The 24,720-nt window shown below is 44.9% G+C and overlaps 1 protein-coding gene across 1 annotated transcript in view; it reads left to right on the plus strand.

Annotated features, from left to right (window-relative positions):
* The first annotated feature begins 7,797 nt into the window (after positions 1-7,797).
* Positions 7,798-24,720, plus strand: part of LOC112827999 (large ribosomal subunit protein uL30-like) — a 49,821-nt gene continuing 32,898 nt past the window's right edge. Inside the window, exon 1 of the mRNA XM_073878476.1 lies at positions 7,798-7,836. Within this exon, the coding sequence (XP_073734577.1) occupies positions 7,813-7,836 (24 nt within the window). The 5' untranslated portion in view covers positions 7,798-7,812. The remainder of the gene's footprint in view (positions 7,837-24,720) is intronic.

The following is a 24,720-nucleotide window of genomic DNA, read 5'->3' on the forward strand; positions in this document are numbered from 1 at the left end:
CAATTGCTCCTAAATGTTTCTATCACTAAATGTTTGTATCACACAGCTACACTTTCCATAATTTCTATTACCTAGGATATATCAGTCTTCATTGCATGTTTATGGAACAAATGGGCTATATAGAGTACTTTACTTTGTTTTAGTTAATTTTTAATGTGACATCTTCTCTGCTAGACTGTGAATGTTAGGGCAGGGACCATCTCTAAACTCTGTGAAATTGAATTTACAATGGCTAACTTTGGGGCTCTAATTGGGAATATACAGGGATGGATTTGGCGGCCCTCTGAAACACTGACCACAAAGATTTATGTTTTATTTTTATGGGAAAGCATTATAGGTTGTTCAAGCAATATAAGTTGTTCACAGAGAAAAATCAAATCAAGGCAAAGGAATGAATGTCAGTTACAATCCAATAATGTACACAGCCTGGGCTTATAGCCCAGACTACATCACCTCCTAGGCCTGACCAACAGTCTCTACCTGGCCACACACACACTTGAAGCTGTCTGGCCCTGAAGAGGAATGAAAAAGGTGTTTAGTGGCCCAAACTCACCTTCTAAGACTCCTTCCACCTCCAAGTCAATGAGTACCCCTGATAAGTATAGCCGAGATGCTGGGTACACTCAACATACCCCAAACTGTGGCTTGGTGCATGGTGGATACAGAAGTCTAGGGTACAATGACAAAGCCACAGGCACTGGGCATGCAATTTTCAATGCCTGAAATTCTACAGCATATTTATCAAAATGGGTATACTAGGTTATGTTACAGTAACAAACATCCCCCAAATCTCAGAGGTTTACTCCAACAAGATATATTTCTCATTCCCCTGAAGGTCTAATGTGGGCAGCAGACCCACCCTGACATATGCTTACAACTGCTGAAGCAGGACAAAGGAATGTGGCAAATCACACATGGATTCCCACAGCTCACACTGGAAGTGACACAGGTCACTTTCACTTCCATTTCATTGGTCAAGGAAGGTCGTGTGGTCACTCCTGATTAAACAGGGCTGGAGAAGTTCAACCTACCTTGCTCTGAGCAGGCAAGAAATTGGGACACCATAAATCACACAGAGGACCATTTGAGGGGTATGCATGCCTGTAGCTGTTGACACGCAGACAATGTTTACACAGGGACTCCACACTGCCCATCAGTGGCATTAATAACCTCATGTGATTGTTATCACAGAGAGATGACAGGGGATTATCAGAGAACTCTCACCAGGAGGCCGCTGAGAAGTAAACAGAAAAGAGAAACTTCAGGTTGGGAGGGAAGAGACAACAACTTTTAAAACTATCCAGTCCTGATTCTGTCTTTAAATAGCTAGAAATCGGGTGCCTGGGTAGCTCAGTCGGTTAAGCGTCTGCCTTCGGCTCAGGTCATGATCCCAGGGTCCTGGGATCGAGTCCCGCATCGGGCTCCCTGCTCTGTGGGGAGCCTGCTTCTCCCTCTCCTCCCCACTTGTGCTCTCTCTCTCACTATCTCTGTCTCTCACTCTCAAATAAATAAAATCGAAAAAAAAATTTTTTTAAATAGCTAGAAATTCTTGGACAGACCCTTCTACTTCTAAGCATCTTGGCTCCCAATCAATATCTTAAGGCTACTGGAGGATGTTGTTTCTAACCCACCAGCCACCTTGCCAATATGCGAGATAATGAGATTCTCACAGACAAGAAAGAGCAAATACAGAGCAAGAGAGCAAGAGAGAGAGAAATGGCAAAGCACTAGATTAGACGCTCGCAGGGAGAAAGCCAATGCATATTTCAGAAGCTAGAAGTCACCATCTTCCCTGACCCCCCAGCTTGCTCCTCCCCACAAGGCCCGTGGCCCTACTGGATTTACACTAGAGTCCTTTCAAATGGCAGGCCAAAATGTTTCTCCTGTCAAAAAGATTTTATTTATTTATTTGACAGAGAGAGAGAGAGTGCGCACAAGCAGGGGAAGTGGCAGGCAGAGGGAGAGGGAGAAGCAGGCTCCCCACAGAGTGGGGGGAGCCCGATGTGGGACTCGATCCCAGGACCTTGGGATCATGACCTGAGCTGAAGGCAGTCACTTAACCAATTGCGCCACCCGGGCACCCTCTCCTGTCAATTTAAGAAGGAACAAATCTTCATTCTGGGTGGAAAGAGAAAAGAGCCAGCTCTCCTTTACATCTAGAGCTGCCCTTGAAAAATAAGCTTATTAACCTCTGAATAGGTGAGGGAGAGAATAAAAGGCTAATAAGACAAAACTCAGCCAAGAGAGACTCCAGGGGTAGATTTTATTAGTAGTATAACCTCTTCCTTCAGGAATTTTATGGGGAGCTATCTGGCAGCATGGACCTTGGCAGCAGAAGCCCCCCAGCTGCTCAGTGTCTGAAGGCCTTGGTCTGAAAGCATATTCTCTGCAGGGTCTTGATGTATTTTTAAGCAGACAGGCAAGAATTACTTATTCCTCCCAGTGTATGAGTTCTCATTTTTCTTCCAGCAGAAATGGGAAATGAATTGCTCTGGGATTTGCAAGCTTCCTGAGCATTCTAGAGGGTGGCAGTTAGAATGACAGTAATGACTTAGGTCTCCTCTGAGGGTGGTTCCTTCATTATGGGGACAGCCTGAGCTCCAGCTCCATCATTCACACTCTGCCACTTTGTCCATAGCTCCATTTCCCACTCTTCCCAACCCAGCCATGCACCCTGCAAAGTGGCCTGTCTCTCTCTGGGACAGCCTGTCAGCCTCACCCCAGATGGGGTACAGGCTGGAGCAAACCCTACAGAGTTCCCTTCCTCTCCCTCTCTGACAACACACATACACATACCCACCCACACACACGAATACACACATGCGCACCCAGGGACATACAAGAGATCTTGTACTTAAGTGAACACTGTAAACAACCTGAGGAATGAATAATGAATCTTAAGGAGAGAGGTGTGGAAGTGAGGAGAGCCAGCTCTGCCCCCTTAAATTTGGTTGAGATTAGGGAACCAAGGGTATTGGTTATTTATATATACCAGGACTATAAAGCATAGGAAGGGACTGGGTTTCAAAATCCACTCATTCACATCTTTGTCACATTTTCCCAAAAGACAATTTAGAGAGTGACCATCCAGTATTGTATGTAGCAATATGGAAGAATCTCATAGATGTAATGTCTAGCAAAAGACAGAAGACACAAATGTGTACTATATACTCCTTTATTAAAAAAATTTTATTTATTCATTCATGAGAGACAGAGAAAGAAAGGCAGAAGGAAAGGGAGAAACAGGCTCCCCACAGAGCAGGGCCCGATGTGGGACTCATCCCAGGATCCGGGGCTCATGGCCTGAGCCCAAGGCAGACTCTTAACTGACTGAGCTACCCAGACACCCCTGTACTATATACTCTTTTAACGTGAAGAAACCCAAAGTGCTGGAGGCAAAGAAATCATGATAATGGTGGACCAGTGGCTACAAGGAGATGAGGGGCTTCTGGTCATGTCTTCCTTCTTGGTCTGGATGCTGGCTATGGGAGAGCATTAAATTTGTGAAAAGTCATCACTTTTATGCATGACACAATAACGAAAATCTGATCATATTGCTCCCCTGCTTCAAAAGTTTTCTTGGTTGACCATTGTCTATACGACAGATCCTAAATACCCTGCTCAATTGTCACTTCATGAATCCTGCCGTGACTTCCATCATCCTTCATAACTCTGCTATAACACAGACTCCATCACATGGCAACACGTCTGATCTTCATATGTGTTTTCCCAATTAAATCACAAGAGTCCCTGGGGCTGCAGCTGGGTCTTCCTCATCTTTTGGGTCTGGGTGCCTATCACAGTAGCTGGCAGGTAGTAGACACTTGATAAACAAATAGATGAATGAATGGATGGATGAATGAATGAATGACTTCTAATGAATTCTCCTCAGAGCCCCAGGTCATCTTGGAGCCAGCAGCACGGGGTCACAGGCATGGGGAGGCATACTGAGAGTCAACTTCCTAGGATCATGGCTCCCTTTCCTTGACACACAGCTCACCTTTGGACTCACCCTAATTTGGCCTCTGGTGCTACCACTCCACTGGAAAATCTTTAGCTTTGGTCAACAACGATGTTATAAATGTCAAACCCAACGGACTCTTTTTGAGTTTCATTGTGGGGGACCTCTTTGAGCATCTGACATTGGTGGGCACTTCATATTAAAACATCACCTTCTGCTGGCTTCTCAGACAGTACTCTTGTTCTCTTCTTACCTCCCTGACAGTTCCTTCTCTGGCTCCTCTCTCAGCTCCTCTTTCTCTGTTCCCAAGCACTCACACCTAAGGCCATCTTCTCTCCCCCACACACTCCATACTGCCATATGCTGATGTCTCTCCTCCCCAGGATGTTAGGTTCCAACATCCTACTGGAGAGCTCTTCTTGGGTGCCCCCACAGACATCCAGGATCCAACATCTGACACTGAACTTAATTTTTTCTCTCCCAAATCTATTCTTTTTCTTTTTTTTAAGATTTTATTTATTTGACAGAGAAAGAGAGACAGCCAGAGAGGGAACACAAACAGGGGGAGTGGGAGAGGGAGAAGCAGGCCCCCCCTGAACAGGGAGCCTGACACGGGGCTCGATCCCAGGACTCTGGGATCATGGCCTGAGCTGAAGGCAGACGCTTAACGACTGAGTCACCCAGGCACCCCTCACAAATCTATTCTTTCTTTCTTCTTCTTCTTCTTTTTTTTTTCACAAAAACCCTGGTTTTGAAGAATGGTGTCACCATCTGCCCTTTCCCGAAATAACAGGCCTGGGGGTGATGTTGGGTGCCTTCCTCTCTCTCACCTTCCCCAACAAATCAGCTCTAGGTTTTGTAAATCATTCCCTTCTAACATCACACTGACTTGCTGTCTCTTCTTCACTCTCATTGCTGTTGCTTTCTTGTAATAATCTTCTTTGTCTACTTCCGGTCTTCATTCTAAGCCAGCAGGATCTTCCTAAAATGCAAATCAAATCATGCCACTTCTCTGCTTCAAACCCTTGTAACACTCCTCCCAGCCTGCAGATTTATTCCAAAGTCCTTGATATGGACTACAAAGGCCTTCCATGGTCCCGCCTGGCCTTTGACTTCCAGTCTAGCCTTATCTCTCACCACACCCCACTTCATCCTCAGCATTCGAGAACTTACTCTGCCTCAATAACCCAGAAGGTGCCTCTGTGCCTTTGCTCTTGCTCTGAGCACACCCCATCTATGTCACCCCGTAAGCCACTTGACCTGAGTGTCTCCCTGCTGAACCCCTCACCCTTCCAGGCCCAACTCAGGGTCACCTCCTGGAGGATAGTTTTCTTGAGCTTCCATTGCCTTGGCAGACATGGCCATGCCTCCTCGGACTCGCACTTCTTCCACGGCACAACAATACTGCATTGCCTTTGAGGAGTTCCACATCTACCTCCTCCTAAGCCTTGGTGGCCATGATGATGTTTTATTTGCAATGCCTTTATGTGCAATGACCAGCAGACGGTGTGAGCACAGGTGCTCAGTAAAATGCCTGTGCAATGTTACTGAATGTGTTTCTCAGAAACTTTATCTTTGTAGTTCTCACCAAGAAATAGAGAAACAGCACAGAAAGGCAAGCCCATAAATACAGTATGATGACCTCTGCAATACAGATTCGCTTTTTTGCCTGCCTTTTGCTAACAGCCCCTCAGCTTTCCTTTGGGGACCAGCTTCTTTCCATTGTATGCAATTTCTGGTAGGCTCTCAGGAGGGGGTCAAGAAGACTCCTGGGAATTTGAAACTCAAATGAATCTTACAAGGACAGAAAATGGTTCCTCTGTCTCATCTCAAAACCATTCTGGTTCCCATCCTCTCTCAGACGTGGCTGGTCATATTGTCTTCCTATTATTAGAGGGCACTCACAGCCCTCTAAAAAATTGCATTTCTCCATTCTTGCACTGAAGTGAGTTTCTCTTGCTTGAACTTAAAGAACCCTTCAAGATAGAACAATGCAAGTCATCACACTCTTGTTTTCTGTTCCTCATCCTGCCCTAACTGCTGTGTTCCCAGAAGTCCTACTTCAGCTCAGGTGATTTGCCTGTTGGCTGCTTTTTCTTGTGAACCCCTGCTTCTCTACTCCTCTTGCCACTACTACTTCTGCCACTGACCCGGCTGTGATTTGAATGAAGGATTTGTTAGAAAAGCAGAGCCTCGGATCCCTTAAACATAAGGACAGTCCCTACTATTTCTTCTTGGCAAGGATGCTGCCTGATTTGGCAGGAGTGGGTGGGGAGGGAAGTGTGTGGCATTGGTGGTGTAAGTAGGGAAAAGGTGAAGTGAGGCAAGGGTGGGAGAGTCACAGAAATGGACAAAGTGGTCACGAAAGGGGACCTCAACTACCTCTACTTTAACCTCAAACTTTCTAATTAAGTTCTTTCCAGCTTATCTCTTAACTCAGAGGCAAAAGATCTGTAGGCAGAGTATCTGTCTTTGAGAGCTAGTCTGCTTGCTCTCTTCCCTCTGTTGACCTCATTGGAAGAAATTCCTTTCCCGTTTCACCCCCCACTTGCTTCTCTGCCTTTGGATTTTGCCAGCAGTGAATGGCTGAACCTGATCTGTGTGGGACCCCCATTGCCAGGCATTGCTGCACCCCTGTGCCCTGGCTACAGTCAGAGTAGTAAAACATTTCAACTACCATCGGAAGCCAAGGTTGAGTCTCATGGACTGTGCTTGAGGACACCCTGGTCTGCTGCTTTTATTTTACCAGAGGTGGGAAGAGTGACAACACATGGGTATTGGTGCAGGTGGAAACAGAGCATCCCTAGTCTCTGAATACTTACTTCCCCAAATCTCAATTGTAGAGCAGTTGTGTGGACCTCACAATGTACTTTCTCATTGAAACAATGTAATAAGTGTTGGCCACAAAGACCCAAGTTAAGCCAAATATAGGGGCTGGTCTGTTCCATTTGTTGGAGTCACTCTTTCTGGTCTATCTTGAATTTTGCTAAATCCTGTGCGCTGAGCTCAGCAATCAGATGTAGGCAGTGGAAAGGTAAGAGGGACATGGAGTATGGCCCAGGTGCCTGCCATGCCCAGCATCCGGGGTGCGGAGAATGGGGATGTGAGAAGAGTCAGGGAGTCAAGGGCACAGGGCTGGATGCTTTTGAGAGTCGGGTGTTGTTTCCTGCAAAATACATTCCCACTGCTTCTGGTAGCAACACCCTTATTTCCTTGGGGCACTACCCTTCCCCCAACAGCCCGCAAAGAGTAGGAGTAGGTAGAGCTGGCCCCACCCCCACACGGTAGCCAAGCTGAGCATGTGACCCTGGCCTAGCCAATAAGAGCAGACACTGACCAGACGTACCAGCACACGAACCAATCAGAGTCCTAGAAGGGCTCAATTCCAGGACTTTTGTTAGAATGGTTAAGAACTGCGACTTTTTCAGCTGGAGTAGCCTGGAGGCTCCATGTAATCATGATGGGGAGAACCAACCTGGAGAAGGGGCCAATGCTGGGGAAAGCTGTCTGAGACGCGAAGAGAAAGGGACTGAAACCTGAGGACATCATTTCGACCCCAGCAGTGGTCGCTTTCTTTGAAATGTATGAGTATGCCATCCTAGCCTGAACGGCCTCTCTTCTCCAAAGCCTCCCCAGCACAACCACCGGAAGTGTACAGTGCTTTTTCCTTACTCTCCAGAAGGCCCGTGACACTTACTGCCTCTAGGTACCAACTTAAATCATAAAACGAATAGTTGGGCACCTGAAACTTCTCAATCAGATGCCACCAGAAGACAAAAAAATGAGCAAAACGCACTCACTGTCCTTAACGCATGGCCCGGCCAAAGGGAGAGAACGAATATAGCTGATTGATGAAGAGCCTGAAGCACAGAGAGGTAACGTAATTTCCCCAAGAACACACAGCTAGTAAATACTGGAGTTTGTATTCAAGCCTTGATACTGTGATTCCACAGCCTGGCAAATTTAACTACTATTCATATTGTCTCTCTGGTCTGTGAAAGATGTTGTTATAGGCATTTTCTTCAGGGGGTTTCCTCTTGGAGAGAGTCGTTAGTTAGGAAATCTTTGCCCAATGGCGCCTAGAGACCCAGGTGAAGGTGGGAGCTGGAAAGGGCTTATCTTTACATAAATCTGTTTTTCACTGGCTGAGGGCTGGGAGGCGGTTCCTGGAGACAGTTCTGCTGGTCCACACATCACCACCTGAGTGCATTTGGGTTTGCCCTAGCCAGGTTCCGCTGACAGTCAAGTGCGACAAAGTGCATTTGTGACAGGCATTCCAGCCCTTCTCCACCCCCAACAAGGTTCCCTTAGGAACTGGGAGAAGCCACAGCTACTCTCTGTGGTTTCCTTCAGCAGCTGCCAACACAGCAGCAGTTCCTTAACATTCTACCCACTTGTCCACCATTTTCAATCAACTCACTCCACCCTTACCCTTGTCCAGCCTTGCTTCCTATAGATCGTCTTCAGACTTAATACAGCAGAGACTCTAAATGTCGGCAGGGTGGTACAGAGAGGACAACCTCTCCGGAAATCCCAAGCTGGCAGAAGCCTTGAGATGAGCTCTCCTAAGACTTCATTACCTAGGCCAGGAGGAAAGTAGCCTGTCCTAAATCATGCCTGCTTCAAAGCTGGCCCATTTCTCTCGTGCCTTGACCCCAATTAAAAAAATGTATATATTTAAAAACGTCCTTTGAAGAATGCCACTAAATCATCTCTCAGCCTTTGGTAGGCTAAAGCAGTCAATCCCTTGATCTTTCGAAAAACTGTTTCTCTACTGTCTAGACAAGTTCTCTCATCTAGACCCTTGCTACACAAAGTGTGGTCAGTGACCAGCAACGGCAGCAGCCCCTGCAAGCTCATCAGAAATGCAGACTTGGGGAGTTCTTGATTTTGGCCTAGGTCATGATCTCAGGGTCATGGGATCGAGCCTCACATCGGGCTCCAAGCTCAGCACGGAGTCTGCTTAAGATTTTCTCTCTCCCTCTGCTCTTCCCCCAACCCCCGCCCAGGAAGGAAGGAAGGAAGGAAGGAAGGAAGGAAGGAAGGAAGGAAGGAAGGAAGGAAAGAAGGAAGGAAGGAAAGAAAGAATTTCAGTGGTATTACACACTGATGGTTCCTTTCTCTTTTATGTCATAGAAATGCAGACTCTCCACTCTCAGCCCACATCTACTGAATCAGAATCTGTACTTTGCAGGATCCTCAAGGGATGCACATTTAAGTTTGAGAAACAGATCTAGACCAGTGGTTCTCAAACTTTAGTGGGCACTAGAAGTCCTAAGACGGCTTGTTAAAATCCACATTTCCGGGCATATTAGTAGGTGTCGCATGCCTTTGTTAGTGGAATAAGCCATTCCAGGATGAGATTGTAGGGCTGAATTCTCTTGGAAAGCAGCCAAACCCCTTATGTCTAACATCCTCACCATCAGTGGCAAACATGGCCGTCCACCTTTATTTCCCTTTGCTCACACTGCTCTAGGGACTCTGCTTGGACCCACCAGTCCATTGCCCCTGCCTGGCCAAATCTTTCCACTAAACCTCAGAAGCACGACACTGGTAAACAGGACATCATCCCCAAATGTTCCCTCTACCTCTGGCCTTACTGAACCCTCCCTGGCTCTGGCCCAGGTTGCCCATTCCCCAAATGCTTTCATATTATTGCTTTTCCTCTTGTATAACTCCTACGCTTCAGGGCTCAGATGCAGGGATGGCCTCCCGCTCCCTCTCAGGCCCCTTCACCTTCCTGGCATCCCTTTCCATCCTCAGAGGCTCTTGGCCAACAAGAGCCTGGATGACAGCATCATTCATGCTTCACCCAACGCAACCCCACCCATCCATTCCCAAACTGAGTAGCACAGATACTCTTAGTGAAATGCAAACCAGGTGTCTCCCCTCTATACTGCTAATAGCATTGGGTTATAATTGCCTTTTACTTATTTGTTCTCTGTCCATACATAATGTAGGGCTTATGACTCATTCTCTGCCCCACTTAGCATTTTGAGCTGCAAATTACAGAAACCAACCAAAACAGTGGTTTAGACAGATTAGAAGGTTTGTTTTTCTCACATAACAAGAAGTCTATAGGTCTATTTCAGTGATTTGATCATGCTGCCAGTGATGAATTCTTTCAAGATTTTTGTTCCAAAATCTTTAATACATGGTCTTTGTCCCTCATGTTCAATTTATGGTCTCAAGGTGGTTGTTCCTGTCCAGCACCCAGTCTACTTTCCAGAGGTGAGGAAGGGTGCAGGCTGACGGGCAAAGGTACCTAATTGAGCCAGGCCCCTCCTAGCTGCAAGGGGGGCTGGGACATATGGTTTGTAACCAGACACATTGCTGTCCTGAAAAAACTCGGCATTTTCTTAACAAAGAAAAAGGAGAGAATGGACATTGAGATGTAACTGTTGGTGTCTGCCATGTCCTAGCATCCTTAGAGTTTAACAGAAGGCCAAGCCAAGAGTATAGCTCAATAAATAAATTTTGTTTGAATGAATTATAATAATACATGTAACCAGATCTATAGGGTCATAGAAGGAAGACATGGGAATCAAATAGGTGGTGCTGGTAGACATAGGAACTGAACTGATCCCTGCTTTGACAAGGGAAAGGGACCTCTCATATACTCTCTCTGGGGCCTTCCCTCAGATCTTCATGTTTCCAGGGTCCCGTCTTCCCTAGGTCCATGTTGTCCACATGGTGCCCACGTGGTGTCCCTTCATGGGGCGGCCCTGAGGCTCTGAGGGACCTCAGGCCAGTTTGATCTTCCTGAAGTGCTCTAGGCTCTAAGGTACTCCTCCTCTGGGCTGAAACAATTTTCATTATGGGAAATTTGAAAATGCAATTGTGCAAAAAAGACAAAAACAAAGACTCCTGCAAACCAGTCAACATTTCAACATAGAACTTTCTAAAATTTTTCTACATAGTTTTCAAAACAAATTTGGAATACGTATATGTACTGTTTTATAGTCCCTCTGCTTACGTTATCATAAACATCTTTCCATGCCAATTAGCAAATGTTTGCCATAATTTTAGGTATTCCTGCCTTGGATTCCATTGTAATGTCTTGTTTGTACTTGATCTTCACTTTCCACCCACAGCTCCACAAATCATATGTCAGGGCTTAAATCTAATGTCTCAGCTTTGGTCCTACAAGAAGCAAATGCCAGGATGGATTAAGAAATGCAAGAAATATCCTGGGGGAAATGCCTGTAAAGAATCAAAGGGAAAGGACACAGGAGTAGAAAGGAAGAGACTTCAGAGCAGATACAGGCTTGACTCCAGAGAAGGGAGGGCTGGCGGAAGGAGAGGGATTGGATAGGATGTGCCTCAGGTCCCAGCCAGGCCCCTGGGGAGCCTCAGAACAAGAGTTGTCCTGCTTCTCGTACCCCCACGTGTTTAATCATTTGCTGGCAGCAGCATGGCCCTGGTGTGAACGCTGAGTGGGTCTGAAGTTGTAGCAGCTGGAGGCTCTCATCCAATGACGTTCCTCTCAGTAGGTTCTCTTAGAAACTCCACAGATGCCATATGCATGCTCTTAGAGATTCAGTCATTTCCAGCAGAGTATGAAGTTGGAGCATTACCTAATTGGTCTAAAATAATGGGCTAGCTATCTTGTGCCCAGAAACTAAGCTCTTCTGGTAAGGCAAATGTGGAGGAAGATGCCCCCACATGCTGGCCTTTCCTGGCAGCAGTCCAGGAGCATAGCGGTTTTATGATGTTGACTGTGGATAAGCTGTTTGCTTAGCTAATGACAGAGAAAGGACATCCAAGTCAGGGTAAGCACTAATTAGGAGATAAGTAAGCCCAGGTCTACAATACAAAGAATCATGTGCTTGCTCAGAACAATAATGCTCTCAGACCACTGCAAGAATGCATTCTGGGTCCTTCATGATACCCATCAATCTGACAGTCTGTATTGACCTCTGAAGATTGACTGTGACTACTTGAAGCATGCCTCTTCTGGCCAACTACTCAGCCCTGCTTGGTGCAGAAGTTCTATTTTAACTGTTTCACACACTTCAGGGGTCTCCCTAATCCAAGGATGAAAACTCAGATTGTTACAAGGGGCTGGAAACTGCACCAGGACCGGGAATTTTGGTGCACTGGCTTTGTTAGAGGAGCATGCCAGGAGAGGGGGTGGGAAGCTGGGTAGAGCAGGGGAAGAAGCTGAGTTGGGATGTGGGCTCAGCTGGAGTTGAGCAGCAACCTGGCACCATGGGGAGCTCTGGCATGAATACTGCTACAGAGTTGGTCCCACCTTGAGGCAAGAAGGCCAGCCTTTTGTATGTCTACCTCTGTCAGTCATTGGCAAGGAGGTGCCCCATGTGGGAAAGGGCACACAGCCTCCTAGGAGGCAGCTCCCCTGTGGCTGAGAAGGAGAAGGGGATAGCTGTCAAACATAGTACTCAGGGAAGGTGGAGGATGCGGACCAGGTCACAGCCAGCATCTACGAAACATCTGTGAGCCAGGTATACTCACGGTCTTAAGAAAAGAGGAAGAAAGGACCGTGGCAAATGGAGAGTCAGGCCTGTCTGAAAGCGCCACGAGGTCTCCGCCTCAGTTAGGGCTAGCTCAGCATTGCCAGTTCATCTGATATTTTGAGAGAAGCTGAAAGTCTGGATTTTATGTGAAATTGTTGATTTTTAAATGTCGAGCAAACACCGGGAAGGCCAAACAAAACCCTGATGTGGGTCTCCGGTGTACCATCTCTGTGGAATTCTTCCTGCTTAGCACAGCAGAGTTGCTTTCCTTAATGTGCTTGCTGCATATCAGGACTGGGAGCAGATTGGGGACATTGTAAAACACAGTATTGTGAATCCATTAGAATTTGGTCTTGCTACAAGTGGCAGAAAACCAAAAACAACAATGGTTTAAAGAAGACATATATATTTTTAATATAAATACACACACATTTTTACTTATTTATTTATTCAAAAAGTAAACCATCTATGGTTTTCTAAGTTCCATTCTAATATAAAGTTCCTTTCTAATGTAAAATAGAGTTTAGCGATAAGCTGCTTGGTGCTGTCAGGGAAGCTCCGTAAATCCAGGGTCTCAGGCTGCTTCTACTTTGTGCTCAGCCATTTTTAAGGCATGGCCTCTCTCTAGTGATCTAAAACCGTGCTGTCCAACATGGCAGCCATAGCTACCAGAGGTGCTCTGTGAAACTGTGGCTCCAACTGAGATTTCAAAGTGAAAGTGTTCAGAGCAAGTCTCCCCAGAATGCCACTTCGGCATGTGGACCATTTTGAGCTGAAGGCAAATGAGACTCTCTGGTCTCAAGAGACACTTTTGCCCTTCCATAACTGCCTAGAAGAATCTCATTTGGGAGCTTTCCCAGAATTAGAGTTGTTATTAGAGGTACATTTTATTTAAGTGACTCATCTGTATGGCGGGGTAAACGTCTCATTACCAAACATCTTCCTTACTGCTCTGTGAATTGTCTTCCTCCCCTTTGAAGCCCCAAGCCCCCATCCCATTCCTTAGCTTAGGATGGCATATATACTCCTTTCATCTTTCTTTGAGCTTCTCCTGTATGTGGGGTTCCTGGATATATGAAATTAAATTTGATTTTCTCCTGCTAATCTGTCTCATGTCAATTTAATTCTTAGACCAGATAGAAGACATTTTTGAAGAGTAGTGGAAAATTTTTCTTCCCCTTTAAGAGACTTAGTATAATAAAGGAAATATATAAAAGCCTGGCAAATAACTTTAAGGTGTTAGAGAAAAAAATTCAACTACATTTGAAGAACTAATTGGCTGTATTAAGCCATTCATAAGTTGGGCAGCATCCCATCTAGTGAGTAAGGAGCTCAGAAGAGTCATACAAAATGGAAGGTTTTTATAGGAAGGAGGGTGGGGGCAAGGAAGTTATTGGCAAAAGAAAAAGATTGTTTCAAGCAAGGTTATTTTCCCTTATGGGGAAGAACAAGGGGTCAAATCATCCAGATGATCTCATCTTCCTTTGGGGGATGGAGAGGGATTGATGTGACAGATTTCCTCATTGGTGCTGATCAGCAAATTCCTGACTGACCCGTTAAGACTACATCTCTGATGAAGGTTGAAACTATGATTAGGATAAGTATTAAACCCTGGTTTGGTGACCTGGCCTAAGTGACACCATTTTGAGTCTATGGTTTTTATTTTTAACAAAGGTAAATGTTAGGCAATCTGGGCTCAGAAATAGCACTGCCCCCTCCCCCCCGCCCCCGGCCATTCTCATGAGCTGACCTTCCTTCTAAATCCCCCCAACCTCCCTCAGGCTGCCTGTCCTTGTCCGAAAACTGCACCTGTTTGTCCCCTGCTCTTCAGGCTGCTCCCAGATCCTCCATGTTCCTCCCACTTCATGTACAGAACCCTCCTGAAGAGATCTGCTCATCTACTTTAGTCCGGCCTACTGTGGGGCTTCCAAATTCTCACTCAGAGATGCCTTAGGGCATTTTCCCAGATGAAGACCAGTCTCTCCCATGGAGTTTGTTTCTTAAAATTAAGCATATTATTCTCTAACCTTGGGGTGGGTTAAGTAAAGCAGATGGAGGAAAGTGAGGCAGGCTTTGACCTGTATATGGAACTTTCCTGTATAAATGGTTTTACTTTCCTTAAAAATACACACACACACACACACACACACACACACACACACATTAATGGTCAATTATCTGATGGTGAACATATATTGGCTTAAAATACACCCTGAATGAAAAAGACCCTTTTCATTATTGGCCATTATAAATCCAACCAAAATAATTTTCTGTTCTATCAAACTTGTCCCCTGTGAAAGAACAGGGATTGAACAATGACAGCCCAAGTCCTTCTCTGTGGGTGTTGAGGGGAGGTAAGCTTATCAAAAGCATCGACCACTTCATGGGGCAACACAAGAGAGGCTGGGCCTGAAAGTGTGGGCAGCACGGGGAGTAGGCCAGGTCCTGGGGCTGGTGAGCTGGGAGTTACAGTTCTGTCTGCTTTGGGGAAGATGGAGGCCTGTGAGGCCAGCTCTGAACCAGGAGGACTCGGGGCCTCATGTCCTCCTCCTTTCCAAGGTGGACATAGCTGAGCCCTGGGTCACTCCCATCTTGGGCCATGGAGGAAGAAGAGGGTCCTGGAAGGCCATTTCTGCCTTTACTTGTGTCCACGTGACTAATACTTTTCTTTCTGATGTTAAAGGTAATTTAGGTGAATGTGTGCCTATGGGTGGCCTAGAGAGAACTGGAGCAGGTTGGACACATCCATCTCTCTATTCAGTCTCTAGAAGATTCCTACTGCCAGGTTTGAACTGTGCTTCTCTAATCCCCTTTCTCTTCTTCCCTTACCCATCCCATCAACCGGAACAACCAAGGGTAGAGTCAGACCGGAATAAATACATAACAAATGCAAGCTCTTTACCAGCCTCTCATTGCCCTGAGAGGGACCAGTCCAAGAGATGAGAGAGAGATCTTTTTCTCCACTTGATTTCTTGGTAACCATGCACATTTCTACACTTTCTCACTTTATCCTCAGCCCCCATCCTTCACTCTGAATGACAGGGATGGTTCACATCACTCCTCACCGTGTTGGACCATTAAGCCTATGTTACCTTCCTTTCCATCTTTGACTAAGGCATACGAAAAATTCCCTTTAGGGGCGCCTGGGTGGCTCAGTTGTTAAGTGTCTGCATTCAGCACAGGTCATGATCCTGGGATTGAGCCCCACATCGGGCTCCCTGCTCAGTGGGCAGCCTGCTTCTCCCTCTTCCACTCCCTCTGCTTGTGTTCCCTCTCTCGCTATGTCTCTGTCTGTCAAATAAATAAAATCTTAAAAAAAAGAAAAATTCCCTTTAATTCCTGGGTCAATCGATGGCATAAGGATTTTTCAAATGTCACATTTATAGGAAATCTAAGAGAAGCAACAATGACCAATAGCAAAATGAGGACATCTAGACCATGAGCAAAGGTACAGGAGGCAGCTCTGGGCCTGGCATGGGAGAGACCCACAACGCATTGAAGACTGAGCAAGACTCAGCCTCACTCCAAGCTGCCAGGGAGAGGAACTGACATACCAGCAGGCAATGTAGACTGGGATGGACTGTCCAGAATCAGACTGTCCAGATTCATATGGTCTCATTTGTGTGACCTCAGCCAAGTCAGTAAACCCTTTCTGTGTTTCCTGACCTATTAATGTAGTACCCACCCAGAGGGCTGGTTGAGGATTAAATAAGTTAATTCATGTGAGAGTTTATTCCCCAGAGCCTGGCTATGGTAAGCGCTAAATAACACTAGTATTATTATTAAAAATCAGGCAGAAGCATTGGCCCATATTGACTTGTGCTATTGAAACTTTCTCTACTGGCCTCAAAAGGCTGAGAAACAAGTTGTTTATTATTATTATTATTGTTATTATTTTAACACCCAAAGCATCATTATTGTTGTTATTTTAAGATTTTTTTTATTTATTTGACAGAGACATAGCAAGAAAGGGAACACAGCACGGGGAGAGGGAGAGGGAGAAGCAGGCTTCCCACTGAGCAGGGAGCCCCATGCGGGGGTCGATCCTAGGACCCCAGGATCATGACCTGAGCCGAAGGCAGACGCTTAAGGACTGAACCACCCAGGCACCCCCAAGCATCATTGTTAATAGGCTTTGCTGAGCCAGTATCAACCTTTCAAGAACTTGGAGAGGAAACAATCAGCTTTGTGTGGGTTTTTCGGGCTAACAAGTCTTCTACCTTTCCAGAGTCCTTTTAGAGAAGATGTGGTCTTCCTGTCACAGAGAACTTCGGTGTCACTCCCGATGCTTCGGGTTGGGCTTTCTGCTCGAAGAGATTATAAAACATCAGGTGGTATTTATTCTCAGTCTCTCATCCACTCATCTTGATCTGAGGAATACACTGGCTTTGGGCAGCTAGCTCTTTCCTTCCTCCTTGTTTTTCTTTCTTCTGATTTTGTTTTGTTTTTGCTTTCTGCAGTGATTCTATAGGGAAGGAAAAAGAATTTTCCTTCTACCCCTCTGAGTTCTTGGCCGAGAAACCCCTGTAAGAAAAGACGAATTACAGGAGAGAAAAAAAAAAAACCCCACAATGTTTCTTATGTATGTACTTAGGTCAAGGAGCCCCACAAAGATCAGAAACTCAGAAGGAGGCCAGGTGATTGAGGCTTGCATGCCCAGGCCAAGGAAAGGGATAGGGATCCTGGATTTCAAAGAGGGGAAGGTGAGAAGAGGAAATGTTTGGTAAACAAAGGGTGCCCTGCCCTGCAGACACTGTCTCTCAGGTGACAAGTTATTTCTGGTAATAGCTGTTTTCCTGGCACAGGCCTTTTTTTTTTTTTTTTTTTTGCAGCCATCAAAAAACACGAAATCTTGCCATTTGCAATGACATGGATGGAACTAGAGGGTATTATGCTGAGCGAAATAAGTCAATCAGAGAAAGACAAGTATCATATGATCTCACTGATGTGAGGAATTCTTAATCTCAGGAAACAAACTGAGGGTTGCTGGAGTGGTGGGGGGTGGGAGGGATGGGGTGGCTGGGTGATAGACATTGGGGAGGGTATGTGCTACGGTGTGCGCTGTGAATCGTGTAAGACTGTTGAATCACAGACCTGTACCCCTGAAACAAATAACATTATATGGCACAGGCCTTTTTAATGGGAACTTCCTTTGCAAAAAGGATAATGTCTAGTCTGTTTTCAGAGCTTCTCCTGTGTCTGTAGTTTCTCAAACTAATCAGTTCAAAAGAATCTTTATGCCAAAGAGGCATATCTTGGGGTGGCATAATCTGCTCCCCTTGAATTCTCACCTGTTAAGATCTTACAGGAAAGAGCCAGCAGCCCATTCTTCGTGCTCCACACTCGGCTCTATCAGGGTGGACACTGGCTGTGGTTACATGGGGGCAGCAAGCATCTCATGGGTGTGTGAGTTGCTCTTTCTGGATCTCTGGTAATGTTTTCTCTTTAGTATTCATCTCCCCCCCACCCCGCCCCCGGGGATGATTCAGTCCTGAGGCTTTCTCCTTGTCTTTCTCTGACTCCAGATGGCTCAAGGGAGTTTCTCCCTAATTTTAGATGGATTCTAGGAGGTTCTAAATGAATACTCCTTAAGTATATTCAAGGGTATGCTTTCTAGTAGAGTGCTGGACATTCCCATAGTAGAGAATTCTGTGACCCAAGGAATTTGTGATCATTGTGTTACACAGAATAAAAAATTGGGGGCTTGCAGGACATGTCAAAATCTTTAATACGCATTGTAAATCTGCAAAAGGGTGAACTACAATTTGAAATAATTCACAAAAATGCACACACACACACACACACACACACACACGAGAGAGAACACATCTCAGAGGACCGGTTTTCATTAAACACCCTTTGGGAAATGAAGAGCTAAGCCTGGAATACTATACAACTGTTACAAAGGGCACAGTAGGCTTATTTGTGATTTGTTAGAGGGATGTCAATGATCTATTAGGTAGAAAAACAAATTTCTCAACAATATGAACACATTCCTTTATTTGCAATAGAAAAATAGCAGGAGGGTGAATGTGAATACCAGTATGCCTGGTGGGTATGCAAAGGGACTAGGGGTCTGTCTATCACAGTGGAATTATGGCCCCCCCTGGAGTGGGGGGAGTTGTTTGGAGGGGTGGGGAGGAAGAGTTTTTTTTATTTCTTATTTTATAATCAAATTTTAAGTATGGGAAATTATGAATGACTTTACCTTTTTATAGGCTTTCTGTATTTTTTCAACAGAAATCTTTAAAATTCACAATGAACACATCTAGTGGAAGTCCCTGCTCACTATATCCTTAAGCTTCTGCTCATAATAAGGGTTTAGATGAATGGAAAACGATGTGCAACCAGTGCTGGAGCTTTGGGCCTTATTTTTATCATGAAGAATGTTTGTCACTTAAATTTGACCATTAGTGTTAAGTTTGCTGAAAGAAAAAAATTTACCTCTCTCAGCTTTCTAATTTCAGGCAGGAATGTTGGCTGGAGATAAATACGAAAGGGAATGGATGAAGAATAGGTGTTCGTGGTTGACATCTAATTGTTACAGAGCCAGGGAGTAGAAAAATGAGAATGTCTCTAAGGAATCTCTTCTTTCTTCCTTCGACCTACCTGCCTTCACATTAGCTGAAATGGAACAATTTGTTGGTTTTCTTTTTTAACTGTACCAGGGAGATGTTTTAATAACTCTTTGTTGGTAAGCTTCTGGTACCCCCAATATATTTCCCCTATCAGCCAATTTTGTCTTCATTGTTCACAGTACTGTTGCTATGTCTTTCAAGAAATGAGAAAACTATTATGGTTAAGTAATAAAGAGATAATGCTGGGTGACAAATGCCTATGGAAGCGAGAGCCAGAAAGATTTAATAATATCCAGTGAGTTATGATCATAATCATGTTTTCTATTTGAAACAAACAAAGAGAACTGGTAGCAGGTGCCCTACGGCAGATCTTCACTACATCTCTCCTCTTTCTAACGTGGGATATCTGGTTCCTGACTCTTAGGTAATGACAGGGAGGGACCACCCTGAGGTTGAAATTGTTGGGTGGATTTGGGTATTGTCTTATGTTGAGTTGCCTCCCCCCAACTCTGAGCAGAACCCGAGATAAGTATTGGAATGCACCAGAGGGGGGAGGACAAGTAAGATGGGAAGGGGGCAAGCCGATACAAGGCATGTTAATGATTAGGTTGCTTCTCCAGTGAATGACTCGGGCTCAGTCCTGCTTGGCACATCTGTGAGACTGTGGAGAACATGCCTCAGAATTGATATATCCAAGAGGCAAGGAAATGGGGGCATTAATCCTCCAACTCTTGTTTCTTCTGGTCTTTGGGTTTCTCCTAAGGTGTTCCTAGCACTTCCAGACAGTCCTGTGGGTGGACTGAGCATGCCAGAGAAAGCCTATAGGGTGTCCCAGGTGTTTGCAGGACATCCATGGAGAAGGTAAGTGCCAAGGGGATACCGGCGGAGTGTGAGAGCATCTTTCACAGGCTGATTGTATAAGAGGCAGATCTGTGATGCTTTTATGTGATCAAAGTTGGATCAGCCTGTCTTCCTATTAACATTGGCATATGGCTCAGGGAAAGAGTGGTGAAAGAGGAAGAAGAGAGAAGGAGACAAAAGAAGAATGGAAAGAGGGCAAAGGTGAGGGGAGGAAGAAGAAGCAACGTAAGATGGAGGAAATCCCAAGTGGCAGAGGGCATTAGCAAAATGTCTTCCTACTGTAGGCCAGGTGTACTGTCAACATTTGTGCTCATTTACATAATAAAATAGGGAGCGTGGACCAGAGAGGAGTGAAGACCATGCCTGCAATAAAGGTAGTTGCGACCCCTTAATAAGAACCTACAATGCTGCCACTTGAAAAGAGTCAGGCCTTATGTTGTTTGTTTCACACGGATTGATGTGATTTTCACAAGGAGACTGTAATGTGGGTATTATGGTCCTATTTTGCAGATGAGAACATTGAGGGACAGAGAAGTTAAGTGATTTGTAAGCCGCCATTTATTTCAGAACAAGCTCCAAAACTCACGTTCTTTCCCCTACAGAGTGTTACACACTCAGAATCCCTAAGAAGAAAACTGAACTTGGAGAAGGTCGAGCACATCAGCCCAAGTATCTCTTGACATTAAGCCTTTGACTTTGACGCAAGGACATGACCCGTTTACTTTGGCCTGGTGTGTTGGGTTGATAGCAGTTCCTGGGTCACCAAGAATCGAAGTACTTCATTCATACAGAATGGGGGCCTGTTTGGCCCTTCTGGATGTCCAGGCAGTGTGTTCTGCTCCCCAGGTTCCTGCACAGAATCCAGCTCCCTGAGGATTGTAAACTCTGAGCCCATCTGGTGATGCCATCCTTAGTATGGAGAGTGATGTTCTCATTATGGGAGTAGACCCAACAGCAGCAGGTGGTGACTGTACCTAATTGCTTTGGGGGCACCTATAAAGATTCACTTTGAGAACTTGTAGGAACATAACTAATGTCTTAGGTCAGGTTCTCTAGAAGCAGAGCCTGGGCCAGGCTTCATTTGTAAGGCAGTTTACTAGGATGGGAACAAGGTCTTGCCTGAGTGTAAGACAGGCTTCTAAGCCAGAAGACATTTTTGTCTACAGTTAGTAATAAGCCAGGTAGAACAATCAAAATTGTCTTGAAGCTGGATGATTGAGTCAAGTCAATACCTATGTGAAGATGGCTACATGAGTATCTGTATATGTAAATAAGCAAAAGGCAATGGGACTTCATCTAAAGTGTTCTAAATGGGATCTGGACTTTTTGGACTCATTCATTCACTCATTCATTCATTCATTTGTAAGGAACGTGGGAGTATGGAGGAGAGACTAGAACACTCGGGATCCCAGAGAAATTTGACCATCAGGATTTGTTGGGCTAACAACCCCATGCAGGACTCCTTTTAGGTAACTCAAATTATCAGATTCTGCCCATCTCATAGGGTGACCCAGGGATGTCAGGAGAGCAGAGTCCTTTTTTTTCCTAGGAAGACAGTTAGAGTCTCAGTGTCCTACAGAACAATAATGTGCTAACTTTACTGCTCCAAGTGTCTGGAACCTGGAAGAGATGACTTCCCCCTGGAAACAGTCCCATATCTGATTGCAATACCCAATCTAATACACACACCAGGACCCCTGCTTAGCTTGCTTTGTTTTCTTATTTAGTTTTAGCTCCTTCAGGACAGGAGCCCTGCCTGTGTGAGTATCTGATCCTCAAAAAATATTTGGCAAATGAATGAATGAGCGCAGAGTATACACCTGGGATAGTTATTAGGTTCTCTGCTCCAAACCTACACTTCCACACTTTACCTTTGGATGGCTGGCAGATGGCAAGCCCTGTGATCTCCATGGTGTGGTCCAGCTGGCTTTTGGGTAGGTTCCGCCACTAGGAGGCTCCAAGGGGGAGCCTTCAGCATTCCTGGGGGGGGGACCATAATCATGTTTTCTGTTTGAAACAAACAAAGAGAACTGGTAGCAGGTGCCCTACGGCAGATCTTCACTATATCTCTTCTCTTTCTAGCATGGGATATCTGGTTCCTGACTCTTAGATCATGACAGGGAGGGACCACCCTGAGGTTGAAATTGTTGGGTGGATTTGGGTGGTGTCTTATGTAGAGTTGCCTCCCCCCAGCTCCAAGCAGAACCCGAGATAAGTATTGGAAGCATTCCTGCTTCATTGCTCTCCCCATCAGCATGGCTCTAGCTAGAGCATTTTCCCCAGTGGCATCCATGAGCTTGAGTTTTCAGCATTGTTCTCTCCCAGAACCAGCCTCTGGTCCCTGTAAGAGGACCAACTTCAGCTGTGCGGTGTGCCCTCTTCCGAGGTCTGGGTCCAAGCTCCATGGGGCGTCTCCTCCTACTTTCTAGGTTCTGTTAGAACTCTGATTTCTTCCCCTTAGTTCCCCAGCCCTAAGAGTGGTAGCCACTTCCTGCACTTACTACCTCGCTGTTCTCTTTATGCTTTCCTCCAATCCCTGTGTAATTACATTCTTGCTGTCAAATACCTCAGGTGGCTTTTGTTTTCTGGACACTGACTCTTACACGATCTTCAGGCAATCCTGTGATAACTGATATCACTAACCCCGTTGTGCAATGAGGGAAATGGTGCCAAGAACTGTTAAGTCGCTTTCTCAAGTTTACACATTGGGACGTGTCGGAAAAGGCAGTAAGGTGTAGTCAGCCCGAATTCAAATTCTGCCCTCATTGTTTACATTGGTTTTCACCTTTAAATTTACATATGGCAAAATTCACCCTTTCTGGCATGGGAGCACACCGCAGGGATCTGCTGGGTTTGGAGACCCCACACGTGGTCGGGTGTCAGAGATAGAAACACTTGGTCACAGGCCGGGTGAGCATGGAGTGCGGCCAGAGACCGGGGAGACGGGAATGACTGACTGCTTTTCTCTGGGGGCGCATTGAGGAGTGGGGCCCTGAGTTCTCGGCTCCTCTGGGGCAGAGATTGGGAGGCCGCCATTTTCACTGTTGTCCTCCAACTCTGTCTGAAAAGCTTGCAGGGAACAAAAGCTCCCGAGAGCAAACCCAAGCAGATTGCTTAGCCCGGACAGGCAAGGGCACGGCAATTCCGCCTCCGGCAAAGACATTTAGGAACCACGGCAACAGGCCCCTCCCCCAGAAGATCAGCACGAACAGCCAGCCAAGACCAAGTTTACCGATCAAGGAGAACGGGAGAACTCCAGCGCTAGGGGAATACTGCACATAGAATTCATGGCTTTGTTCCCATGATTCATTAGTCTTTCAAAGTTAATTTTTTTAACTATTTTTTTTAATTTTTTTTTCCCTTTTCCAACCAACATCTTATCAATCCCTTTTTTTAAAAAAACATTTTTATTTTTCATTTTTAGAGTCATATTCTATACCTTCCTAGTAGTTACCTTTATTTTTGGCATATATATATATAAGTTGTTCTCTCTTTAAAATTTTGAGATACAGTTTCTTCTAACGGATCAAAATATACCCTAAATCTCTAGTGTATGGCTTTGGTGTAGACTCCTGCCTGATCACATTTCCCTGCCCCCCCGCTTTTTTTTTCTTTCTTTCTTTCCTTTTTTTAAATCCTCTTCTTTCTTTTTTTCAAACATCTTCTTATCAATTCCTTTTTAAAAATATTTTATAATTTTTATCTTTACATTCATATTCCAACCCTTCATCATATCAACCCTTCTTTTGTACATATAAAAGTCTTTCTTTCTTTAAAATTTTAGGAGGAGCTTTCTCCTAACAGACTAAAATACACCCAAAATCTAGTGTGTGGCACTGATCTATGCCCCAGCCTGATCATATTTGATCATATTCTGTTTTTTTTTGTTTTGTTCTGTTTTTGTCTGTTTTTATCTTTTTCTCTTTTTTCTCTTTCTTTTTTCTTTCTATCCCTTTCTTTTCCCTAGGTTTCAGATCTTTTCTGATTTGATTAGAGTATATTTTCTGGGGATGTTGTTAACCTGTTAGCATTTTGTTCTCTCATTCATCTATTCTCCTCTGGACAAAATGACAAGATGAAAAAAATTACCTCAGCAAAAAGAACAAGAGGTAGTACCATCTGCCAGGGACCTACTCAATACGGACGTTAGTGCGATGTCAGACCTAGAGTTCAGAATCATGACTTTAAAGATACTAGCTGGGCTTGAAAAAAGCATGGAAGTTATTAGAGAAACCCTTTCTGGAGAAATAAAAGAACTAAAATCTAACCAAGTCGAAATCAAAAAGGCTATTAATGAGGTGCAATAAAAAATGGGGGCAATACCTGCTAAGATAAATAAGGCAGAAGAGAGAATCAGTGATATAGAAGACCAAATGATGGAAAATAAAGAAGCTGAGAAAAAGAGAGATAAACAACTACTGGATAACGAGGGCAAAATTCGAGAGATAAGTGATACGATTAGATGAAACAACATTAGAATGATTGGGATCCCAGAAGAAGAAGAAAGAGAGAGAGGGGCAGAAGGTATATTGGAGCAAATAATAGCAGAGAACTTCCCTAAGGTGGGGAACGAAACAGGCATCAAAATCCAGGAGGCACAGAGAACGCCTCTCAAAATCAATAAAAATAGGTCAACACCCCGACATCTAATAGTAAAACTTACGAGTCTCAGAGACAAAGAGAAAATCCTGAAAGCAGCTCAGGAGAAGAGATATGTAACCTATAATGGTAGAAACATTAGATTGGCAACAGACCTATCCACAGAGAACTGGCAGGCCAGAAAGGACTGGCATGATATACTCAGAGCACTAAATGAGAAAAATATGCAGCCAAGAATACTATA

This window comes from Callorhinus ursinus, unplaced genomic scaffold, assembly GCF_003265705.2.
Source record: "Callorhinus ursinus isolate GAN/ISIS: 27379988/994484 unplaced genomic scaffold, GSC_fseal_2.0 scaffold29, whole genome shotgun sequence".
Classification (NCBI taxonomy): domain Eukaryota; kingdom Metazoa; phylum Chordata; class Mammalia; order Carnivora; family Otariidae; genus Callorhinus; species Callorhinus ursinus.